The 12426-nt window shown below is 39.3% G+C and overlaps 1 protein-coding gene across 1 annotated transcript in view; it reads left to right on the forward strand.

Moving 5' to 3' along the window:
- The first annotated feature begins 2054 nt into the window (after positions 1 to 2054).
- Positions 2055 to 12426, forward strand: part of LOC124409405 (lymphocyte antigen 6G) — a 54536-nt gene continuing 44164 nt past the window's right edge. Inside the window, exon 1 of the mRNA XM_046886997.1 lies at positions 2055 to 2831. Within this exon, the coding sequence (XP_046742953.1) occupies positions 2765 to 2831 (67 nt within the window). The 5' untranslated portion in view covers positions 2055 to 2764. The remainder of the gene's footprint in view (positions 2832 to 12426) is intronic.

The raw sequence follows: 12426 nt of genomic DNA on the forward strand, positions 1-12426 counted from the left end.
GAACGGTGTTTATTTAGCATATAACACAGCACGTGGTCCCCGCAAAATTCGCGGGGGGTTTTATTTTCGCCCCTGTACACCAGGCGATAAAACGAAATTTATCACAACGCAGTCGAGCTGCTGGATCGAAGAACGCTGCAGGATATGCAGCAATCTGGTCGAGTCGTTCCCTCCATGCTGTGAAGGCGAATTGTCTACTAATCGTTTTGCAAATACTCCCCAACCCCGGCAATCAAGTAGAGTGATAAGCCAACCTGATGGATTTGGTTGGCTAAGTCATTCCGGGAAATAGATGCATCAAGGGGCTTTTCTCTTCACGCTGACGTTTCCGCTGCTGCTCGTGGATTATACCAGCGAGTGTGCAACTGGTAACATTACACGAATGTACACAGAATGGGCAAAAAAACAGATCTGTAGAACCGTCGTCTCGATTCTCGACTAGTCGATGCTGGTAAATCGTCGAGCTAGTCTGTTCGTATGATTATGTGAAAGCTCTTGAGCTCGGACACAATGAATTAATTATGGAATGTATAAAGTTGAATGCGAAAATTATATTTGACATATTGCATGCAATTGTATAGATATATTTAATCGTAACGAAAGGCTTACAAGACAAAGCGGCGAGAAATATTATTAAAATTAAACATTGGCAAGCTTTCACGCGTGTTGTAATATTTTAACGATTCAGAAGCAATCATCACCGCATTACTATTGTAAATTCATCACTTAGTCAAGCGCTTAAACTCTCTGAAGAAGTTTATTATATACAGATGAAGCTTACGGTGTATATTTGAAGCTTGCAAAAGAAGAAAAGCTACGGCCCAGACATCTTTGTGCTCAATTTTTACAAAAGAATAATTATAAAGGAAGAATTCCCGCCATTAATCCCTTGTTATAAACGCGGGAAGAGGACGAGTAGAAGGTCTACTCTTCGTAGGAATATATTTTGTATTGTACAGCCGATGAATGTTACTTTGTGTATCAAGTATACATGGCAAAATTAGCCAATTATGAATTCAGCAGCAGTTTTATGCAATACCTGTAATATTATACATCATACAAGTATATTAACTGCGCTATGTCTCATAATACGATCCAATCAAGGTTGCAGATAAAATGTGTATACGATGAATTTTTGTTCTAATTTTGTAAACAATATTTCGTTCATTGTTCGCAATTGTAAAAATTGTATCAACTTATCAAATATACATGAATGTGTAACAGTGAAGAAAAACATTCATGACAAGAAATCATATAACCCATGAAACACTTCAGCTTTATTCAATTTTTTCACAGAATGAAATTTCAATATCAGAGATAAATTAATAATATCAAATTATATCATTAGTAATCACTTTGACTACGTTAACACTGATTGAATTATTCTAAGTCGCTCAAAATTTTTTGTTGACACTCATTCATCATTATCATCATTATTCTTACTGTGGTTTCTCAAAATTCGTCCTTCCAGTTAATTTTTCAATTCTGGGTTTTTACTTTTTGGTATACATGCAGAGTAAAAAAGAAAAAAGGGAATCAGATTAAATCATTAAAAAAAAAAGAAAGAAAAACAAGCTCAATGTGACGAAGTAAAATCGATGGATTAGCAGTTTTGTCAGTTTTTAAAGAAAATCATGAGTACCTTTCAAGTTCCGCGTTGCGCACAAGGGTTGGTCCGATTCCGCGGGCCGCACAAGGCTTTGCGCGAAACTCTACGTCAGTTGAACAGCGACGCCGCTGACGACGCAGGTGAAAGCGACGCTCTCCCTCGATCGAGCTTGAAGAATATCACCGTAAAAACCGTACTCGAAGTACGGTCAAAAAACAAGGGAAAAAGAAAAAAAAACTGCCGAGGAAGATTAAGAATTTCGATTTGACAAACGAATAATAACAAGAGTAGGAATAATTTTTTATTTCTATTCCTCGTTTTCTTTCGTTACATTTGTTGGGTTTTTTTCTTAAAAAATTTTAGCCAACCGATCGCTGCTGCTGACAAAATTTTACAACAAAATATTGAATCATTGATTTTCACCTCATGATCCGATATTGAAACAGAAAGAGAAAAATACAATCCTTGTTAGAATAAACTAAGCGGAGAGAGACTTGGTGAAAAAGTATTTTACAACTTTTATTACTATACATATGAATAGCGTTGTAAAGTTTCTGCAGACGGTATATTGCAAATTTACGATTGCATTTCGTCGCCTCTGCAGTGATATAAATTAATCGATTATTACAGCAGAAATTCATGTGATAAGTATAAAAACGAATGCTCGAGTTACCGAGGGTGAAATAAACGTTGAGTCGACTGAAATCGTGGAAATAAGTGAGCTAATAGTATTAATGACAAGTTCCAGAACCGAGTTCCAGTGTCGAGGTGTTTTTTGAGCTTCGCAGTGATCGAAGAAAATTTAATAGTATAAATAATCTTTCGTTTGTAAAGTTTTGCGACGGTTTGCCAGCAGCAGTAGCAGATTCTGCGAGAGAGATATTGCAACCTCGTTCATCGCTGCTTTGATAGGAAATAAACAAGAAATAATTAAGAATACAGAATACTCAGCGACTTTATCCATCGCAGAAAAGTTGTTCGTTTCATACTTCGTTGTGTGTGATAATCAAGAAGTAAAATAAAGTTGGTATAAGCAGAGGGGTAAAAATTACAAGTAAAATAAAGGGCAGAGGGAGAGGAAGAGAGAGATACCGAAACGAAAAAGTGTGACTGAAATAAATTTTTGGACTGCACGCGCAACTTCAAGGCGGTACCATGTCTTCTTCTTCGGTGAAATTCTACGCGAGGATCACGATTTTATTACTATGCGGACTCTGCATCGGTGAGTCTCATTTAAAAATATATCTATACACAGTGGTGATGAGGAATAAAAAATAATTACGGGATTCAATCAAGCCAAGTTTAATTGCAGTAATATTTCCTTGATCTCGAAAATAAGTTTCAATTGCCTGTCAAGAATTTTAACCTTATATTTCACTGAGATTTAGGTAGTCGAAGTATTGAAAGAATACAAAACACGAAATGCAGAAAAATGTATATTTGTTATGATGTAAACCAACGTTAGTATTAGAATTACAGAATTTTATTCAGAAGGAATAAAATTCGTATTTTTTCAGTCATTTTTTATTACGTAAATAAATTTCAAGTTTATTGCAGATATTTATGGTTGATATTTACCACCATAAACACGTCTCTCGTGAGTTGGAAAAGCAAACGATGTCATCTTAACTGCTACTGAGGCTGACTAGACGCATTCCAAATATTGCTGTACCCGCTTAGGGTATTTGTCAGCAGTCGGGAGAAAATCTCCCTCAAAGTAAAAAGTTTATCTATCGTCAACATATAAGTTTTATATCTATATGTATAGATGTGTACTTACAGTGGAGGAAATAAAATTCTTTGGGAGTAATTTACGCCTACAGAGAATCGCGTAATTCGTTCGAACTCTGAAGAATTTCTCGTCGGTTGATAAGAAAAAGAATAATATCTAAAGAAAACAAAATTAGAATAGTCGGGCAGGGAAGTAAAAGAGTTGTGAAGTTGGTTAATAAACGAATTTTAAACTCTCCGATCGGGAGGAAAAAAACTGTTGAAAAAAAATATGAATCATCAATTTTCTTCTTTCCAATATCATGTAGCGAATTTGCAATTAAAGGTCCTGATAGTGAATTTCGTAATGTTTTGTCGGAAAACCTACGGGTATTAACGATTTTCCAAAAGCGGCGGCCATTTTGCGACCGGAAGTCGCGGTGGGTTGATAACTCTTCGCGTAAATCCTGACACCCGAATCGTCGAAAAATTAATCACCCTGTAACCTCATTCACACGTTTTTTTTACATCTTGTGTTCATCTATTAGAATTAGTTTTTTTCTTCAGGATCCTTAATGAAATTCCAAAAATAGAAAAAATTAATCAGAGTGTGACGAAAGAGAGAGAGAAATTGAAAAACTACTTTATTCGTTTTTTTTTTTTTAACTTGATATCTAATTTCCTTTGCGAACAATTAAAATTTTTTTTTGCTCTTCTAATAATGTAATTAAACTTCGCTGTTCTTGAATATGAACAGAAGTATACAGAAGAAAACAAAGTACGACGAAATTCAGAAAAATCGAGAAACAACGTTAATCGTGCTTTACTAGAAACTTCATGTCTAATTTTCTTTATTAATGTATTTTAATTCTTATTTCCTCTTCCGAGGAATCCAATTCAACTTTGCGAATACGACAGAAAGTATGTAGAAGGAATAGAAGTGCAAAAAAATTTAACAATATCGAGGACCAGCATCGTTCGCACGCACTTCTTATTCATCGATTTCAATTGATAAATTCTTTTTTTTTTTTTTTCTTTACAATTATAAATCCAATTAAGTAGAAGAGGACCGAAGCACAGGAGAAAAACAAACCAAAAATCTCATAAGTTGTTTTCTCGCCCTCGGACTTATCTGGCTCCATCCGGGCCACGTCGCGGCACGGAAAACAGATTTAATTGGGGAATCCATTCGACCTACATCTGTCACTATATGCCAAAACGTATCCGGGAGCCATTGGCGAAAAGTAGCTGCCACGATGATGGATAAGCTGGCTTAATGCCTAGATTCATAATACGAAACGTTACTAAAGTTGCTCGAATATGGGTTGGGGTGGTCGGTTGAAAAGCGGTGTCTATACAAGTTGAACTTTCCTAGAATAATGAAAATTCCAAAAGCATATGTTACGCATCGCATCTCTTGTGAACCGGTGCAATAACCACGTGTGTATTACCAGCGCACAAGCAGATCGAATGGTGTAACTACTGTGCACAATTGCTGTCGCGTATCAAAGCGAGTGTCTATCTCTCTTGGCGGTTGTTTCCTGCCTGCATCCTGCAGGACCAGGAGAGTTTAATTGATGCAGCTACAAGCTCACGTCAAAAAATTGGCCCAGACAATAACGTGATGAAACGAAGACTTGCAAAAAGTCTCTGACGATAGTCTAGTCACATCTGACTAAAAAAGATCCAGTGGAAGAGTGAATTTCGTAAAGATTAATTTTGAAAGGTATAGATAAACATGGAATGCAAGCCAAAGTGTAGATTATTATCTAAGAATTCACCTCAAACTTCAAATCCGCTCCACTCATGCGGTATTCGAAAACTGGAAAACAAAACGCAGATAGTAACACAAACCGGAAGATAATCAGTAAATAAAGAGTACAAGTCAAGTCGATATTCCAAGTAATATGAAATTCGCTGACACTTATAGATGTACCGGCTTTATAGCTGTGATACGTCGCTGCACGTAAAATGCATGAAACATACCGCACATATAATGCATTATACCCATAATATCACGAACTCACTCATACCGATTCGGTTTTCTACAACGAGAAACGCTGCGCACCATTTCCCCGATATTTTATCTCGCAACTGGACGACTAATTGCTCCTGTACATTGTAATAAATATATAGGTATAGAAATAAACCGGATGAATAATACCGCACCGTTTAAAATCGGGTTAACGCGCGTACACACACGATGCGAATAACGAATGTGTGTTGTGTATTATCATACAGACGCAATAAAACACGCGAAACGTTCGTCCGTGTTTGTTTGCACGCAGAGTGAATATGGTGACGGGATATAAAGGGTGTGAATCACTCCGTTTTGGTCGGCGGATGTCGGGTCCAATGTACCTATGTAGCTGCGTGTCTGCCCGTGTCGTTAATTATCACCTATACCTTATCTCCAACCCCTTATCCCCTCGCCTTCATCAACGACGGGATTATCGAGACGGCGTTTATATTGCCGTTCACTCACCGTCACTCGCTACCCTCCGGATGCAAATCTATAGGGCGAAACGGACCGGTGAATTAACCTCCTATTACCACCGTCTTTCACACCTGCCAAAGTAGGTTCCTCGTTTATTGGTTTACAAAGCGACGCTTCGAACCACCGAGAACGAAAATCTACGGGAATTAAACCGGCTGTACGGAATCTAAAGTGGCCACGGAATTTCGGGTGCAGTGTAAAATAATTTCAAGGTTAACGTGATTTGAGATTATAAAGTCGCTCAAGGCACTTGCTTTTTTTGCAATCTAAATAATCACATGTTCATAATTGAATTACACCGTGATTATGTAATTCGAAAATTGCTGTATCAATGTGAAATTTTTACACACGGAAACTGACTTTTCAATTAACCGGGTGAAAAGTATGTGAAAAATTCGAATTTCAGATGGAAAAAATCTTGGATAAATTCAGAGAATTTTACAATTGAAAATTATTGGTCAGTAATCTTTCGTTGATAGATTTTTTGACACTGGGATTTTTAATTGCAGCATGAAACACATTATTTACCACGCAGACTTTCTTTGCCACATATATACCTACTTCGGGAACAGAAGAGAATTGAGATGAAAAAAAGTCTGCATTCCGGGGAATTTTACTAGCGACTCTCCGGGTGACGCGGAACTTCAGGGTCATTTGAACAAGTGTTTGATAGGAGGCTTACGCTTTGCCTCAGGGAGCTTCATTGACGGGTTGAGAACGCGTAAATTCAATTCGAACATCGAGATCCGAAAATTGAACGGAAATTACTTTAAGCAAATGGGTCGGCGGGTATATTGAGCCACGTCACTGACGTGCTGCACACCTTATCCTGCACGTCAGGTTACGCGGGTTATGAATTATACATAATAGACGCCAATACAGCAGGAAATTGGTCTTAGCTGGTGTATAATTTTCGCGCGTACATAGAAAAAAGAAAGAGACGGAAAAGGAGAGACTAGAATGTAAGAGACATTCGGTAACGCATAATCTCTACTCGTACACGATACAATTCTGTTCTGCTCCTTGCGTAATGCGCCAGCCTAATGAAATTTTTTTTTTGTTATACCAGTAAATTTACTTTGCACAAGTCTTGCCAATTGAAACTGAAACGCAAGGACAAATTGCATGTTTAATTCAGAACCAGTCTCGCTGAGTTTTGCACCAACTGTTTTTTTTTTTCATATCATTCTGTAAAAGTAGATCGCATTCTTCTTTTCATGTTTCAAGCATGATCTACTCTGTTATATATATTTATTTTCTTGTGATGGTCAAAGAGAATATTTAACTGAGCTGTTAAAGCTCATTTGCATATCGCATAAGATAACAATTTAAGAAGAACCAGAACACACGTTAATGAAAATATAAGGAGGTACGATCCAACGAGTTTGACAAAGGTGAACACAATTTCTAGCGAATTCAATGTCTGCGAAAAATTAACGCATTCAACACCTATTGCAAGAAAATGTACATCCCGATATATATCTTATAGAATATGAATGAGGTGAAACAAATTGCATAGTTGAACTTTTAGATCAATCGTAGTATAGCGATCGTTTTGCTGGTTAGATTAATTATTGCAACGTATCAAATATTCTACATCCTTTTCACCGTGTTCCGTTTCTGGAGACGAGGATAATTCGTCCTCGCCTCGTAGTTTTCTCATTTCTCTCTACGCTGAGTTTAAAAATATATTCTGAAAAATTTATAGCTGAACCCCTGCTATTTGCCACTATGATTTATACCAAGAAGCCTCTCTGAATACTAACCGGATTCACGAGTTTAGTTTTCTGGCAACGAACTCGCGAATTGCACCCTTCAGGGTTTCATTATTCGGGGCGACAAACGTCCCTATATCAGCAGCCCGGTTAACTCGGGGTGAAAAATCACATGACAATTGCGCTAACTGTTTACTCTGTCCTCTGGTAAATAGACGAACTAATGAAAACAACAGTGAAAACTTATTGCATTAATGATTAATGCAACAATTGACGCGGTAAATAACAACCAATCAAACAATTTTCACAATCGATTGGTTGTCAGGTATATACACATAGTGAACGGTAATTACCATCAGAATTAATGGGAAACACAGACTAAAAGATTATTTGATGATACGTGGAATCCACTAGATAATCAGTCATTCATTACCAAAAGCAATGTTCGAAATGTATGAATAATTGTAAGTTAATCATAGGGTGAGCTCAATTTTATTACGAGGTAGTAGTGAAACTTGTGTATTTATCGAATTATTTATACGATAATCGTTAGCTATAACACTATTTGAAAATAGAAAAATAGAAAATACTGAAATCTTGAACAAAAGATATCTATGCTTTATTTCAAATTACTTGAAAATTGAATTCACGCTACGATGGCTCATTTGATTAAGATCACTATTATTTAGAAAGTCAGTGAAACGGATTTCATTTTTTTTCAGCAGTAAATTCAATATTTTCACTTTTAGATCAAAATCAATATCGGTGCAATGTAGTGAAATTAAATACGTAACAATGTCAAAATATTAAAAAGCGTTTCGGTAAATTTGTAAAAAACAATCTTTCGAATAAAATAAATCATTGCACAGAGTTAAATCAAACAAATATACTAAACGTTCAAGAATTTTGAAGCGATTTTAACCGAAACACGATTGATGTCGAAACTTTCGTTTACAGTAGGACTACGGGATAATTAATGTACGACTAACACGCAAAGCGAACAGAAAGTATCGATTTCGGGGCCAACTTATCTCTTCGATTTGACTGTACAAAAATCCATTAACTAGTCACGTACAGCAGTGCTTCATTTTATTCGAAACGAGGCAACACACTCGCTAAATATACTCACAGCGCCATTTTATCCATTGAAAAATCGAACAGCCCAGTTCCATTTTTTGATTTCGTACCTAAGCCTTGGCGTGTCAAGAGCGTGGAGGAAGAGTATAAATGATGAATAAGAAATGAAGAAATAAATTTCTACCCCTGCCCTCCTGCCTCTACGTTTTTTTTTTTGCGGATAATATGTCACCGAGGAAGTCTAAGCACGCGAGATTGAGGGCCTGTCGCGAGTTCTCGCGTTTTTGGGGTTGCGCAAGATGATAGAGACAGAAAGAAAGTAAACGGGCTGCTGGAAAGAGGAAGATATAGAATGTCAGAGAGTACCTGAATTTTTCAGGAGACAAGGTGACGATGTAATACCGAATCGAGGCGGTAAGTTTGAAATATATTCTACAGATCCGTTGATTTACGGTGATCCGGGCTGACTAAACATGCCACGAAAAGACCTTGACCCAAGTTATGATGACCAGAGGAGCCTGAGGGAGAGGAAATCTTCTGTTGACCCTGGGCTTGCTGCCACTAATAACTTCTTTGTAGGGTACGCCGAGGCGTCAAGCTCCTTTCAAGATGAACTTTTCGCCAGGGTCTCTCTTCATCACCCCGCCCTCCTCCTCACGTGTGCTGCGGAGCTTTTTCTATTGGACAAAAGAGGATAAGAAAGATGATGAGGAGAAAGAGGAAGATGAGGAGGAGGAGAAATAAGACATAGGCGAAGAAGAACCAAGACGACAAAAAGAAAGGGGAGAGTGGGGAACTGCACACGCACCTCCGAGTGTTTGAAGGCCTATTTTCGTCCCACTTTTGCCCCCGGACCTTTATACATTGGGCCACATCACTCACTTACTTTGCTCGTTTGCTCGCTCTTCTGGCGCTGATCGATTGCAGCCTGCCCGAGATAGAAGACTCTTGGCGATGAAGTTCCACTTCGTGTTTACTATAATTATTCGTCAGGCCGGGAAGCGTCCCTGGCTAACCGTGGCAGCGCCATTATCGTGAATAATCTGCTGGGTCTTCAAAATTGAACGAGATAGAGCTAGAAGGAAGGGTAAATATTTAGTTACTCTTAAGGGGTCGCCGAGCACTTTCGAAGTCTGAAACAGTGGCTCTATACTCAGAGCCTCTTTTCCGTTTCCCTGCAGCGGTTACTCTCTACGAGTCTCTGCTTTTGACACAAGTTTCCATAATGGTTTTATTACAGTAGTTGTAAATTTAACACAGTTTTCCTAGAGCCATAATAAGGGGATTGAAAAATGACGGAACTAACGTTACGCTAAATCGACTGAACAAAGACATCGTCTCGGTTGTTTTTGTCCTGATCATAAAGGATGGTGCATATAATTACCCCGAGTAACGTGACTACGTCAAGATCACAGAGAAGAGATAATGGAGTGTGAAAATGGTAAATGAACCTAAGCCATGTTAAGGAAGAATACCCAAGTGAATTCGAAGGGGTAACGTGCCCTCTAACGGATGACGTATTAGCTAAATGAGTGCATTGTGCAAGTGCATTACTTGGATGGATGCAAAAATCTCGGGGGAGAATGAATATTGAAATAACTCACCGTGGATCGAAACACCGAAAGCAACCGTTTTCTCTCTTGTTCGGATTTATGATTGTGATCCGTGCATATCGGCCTTTTCAAGGGTCGTAGGTAGAAGACTGTCCAAAGTGACAGTCGTTGTTAGAGCATCCACTGTAGTAACGTACATTGGATGCGGGTGGTTGAGTTTTCTGGGTGCGCTACCCCGGCTGATAGGTATACATCCAACACTTTCAGAGCAAGTGTCTAGTGCTCATCCTTTGCACGCTCTTCTTTACACGGTTCTTCCAGCCTCATCCAGACGGGCAGGCGTAGCCGGCGCCTCATTGTTAGCCAAACTACCCGCTTTTCACTTCTACTATGATGCTTAAATCCTCGAGAAAAAATGACAAGGTGCTGCTCTGTGGCCCAGTTCGTAGCTTCTTCTACGGGTCGACCTTGGCGCCCTGAGATGACTTGACGATATTTTAAGATCCGTTCGAACTTGAGACTCCTTCGGTCGATGGAATGCCGAGGTCTTGAAGACACCTGGTTAAGAGCAACTGAACAAATGATTTATTCCCACAATATTGGTATCAAGTAAATAAAAGATTGTTGAAACCGATCTAGATTCTTATACGAATCTTTCAGAGGGACCTGAAATTTAGGGTCAGCATCTAGTGAAGAGTAGTATCAGGCATGAATATGTCGAAGCAAAAGTAGTTGGTTTAATTGTGCTCAATTTGAAAAGCACTATCTCAAAATCCATTCGAACTCTAGAAAAAGAGCATCCAAAGGTGGCGTAGTACCATTAAGTTGCGGTATCAAGTGGTTGAACGGTTTCTGAAACTACTCGAAATTCTTCCAAGTACCTACTTCAACGATGTCTGAAATTCGAATTCTGACGTGTAGCAGAGATCAGCTAGGAGCACAAGAATATGGCGATGGAAAAGCTCGGTTGTTTGAGTTCGATTTGAGAAGCACTTTGGTAACCGAGTCACGGAGAAGGGTATGCGTGACTCGGTTAGTTGTAACAATATTGCAAAGCGTTGAAACGGGTGAAAGGACGATGTCGTCGAGGCATTCGCGTGTAGAGAGAATGTTTCCTAGTTTGCCTATTTGGAACGTGAGTCTCGGGAGTTCCGACACGGAGAGCCGACGAGGTTATAAACGTTTTTGCAATCTTTCCTCTCACACTCTCTCGCTCTTTCTCATCTGCATGAGACGTTTTCGGCTGGGGGTTAATATTTCAAATCTGTCAGATGCAGCGGCCCGTCGCCTCGGACGAGTTTCGCCTCTCTTCAAAAAGCCAACCCCACTTCTCATCCCACTCTCGTCACCTAGTTTGGACTTTCTTTCTCAGGTTATCACCAGCTGTCGTCTCTCCTTCCTTCTCTATCTTTATCTTTATCTCTCGCTCCAAGCCTCGAGGTGTGTCCTTTTTTCCTCGTATTTCATCGGCCTGGACGAAAGGAAACAAAAACAACTGGTAAGAACAAGGATGGTACACCATGTTTCTGGCACCTCAAGCTCGCAGCGAGCGCCCTCCTCCCCTCCCACTCTCAAAGTATTGTTTCGATAATGACAAGGGGCGAGATAAGGACTGTCAAAGGCTGCGAGACCCGTGCGAAGTGGGCTCAAACTCCACGGGGAAAGAAATAAGCAAATAAAAGAAGATGAAGAGAAGAAAAAACGCTGATAGATAATAGGCAGACTCTCAAAAACAGTCAGTGTCTGATTGTAAGAATTGACTGGTCCAGGCGTGTGCCAGAAGGCAACCGAGTGTTAGTTTTTTCTTTTTCTTTTTCTTTTTCCTTTTTGTTTTGCTCATTTTTTTCATTAAACCCGAAGCGGCAGCGCTGCTACAGGCCTGTCTCTGTGATGGTGCAAAGACAAAGATCCGTATCCGGATATCTAGCCGGGGGCAAAACGGTCCTACCACTATTAGCTGTGCCTCCTCGTTTCTCCAACACACCAAACTTTGTACCCTTCCATAATGAATACTTACGCCAGCTTCTATACTGCGACAAAAGGCCCCCGATGGTTTCCTGGAGTCGCGCCTTCAGCTCGTCTGCCTTCGAGGCTGATAATTATACGCTCTTCCGTTTTTCAGCTTATCCGGCTCGATCTTGAAACTCCTTTGCCAGAAGCCTCCAAAGACCGGATCCCAGGATAGGATCCTCTTCTCCTGCAGTTACATTACGAACGATTAGTTTCTCTGTCTTCACTTTCGTTCGTGTTTCTAACTCTATTTGC

Source organism: Diprion similis, chromosome 8 (genome assembly GCF_021155765.1).
Source record: "Diprion similis isolate iyDipSimi1 chromosome 8, iyDipSimi1.1, whole genome shotgun sequence".
NCBI lineage: Eukaryota > Metazoa > Arthropoda > Insecta > Hymenoptera > Diprionidae > Diprion > Diprion similis.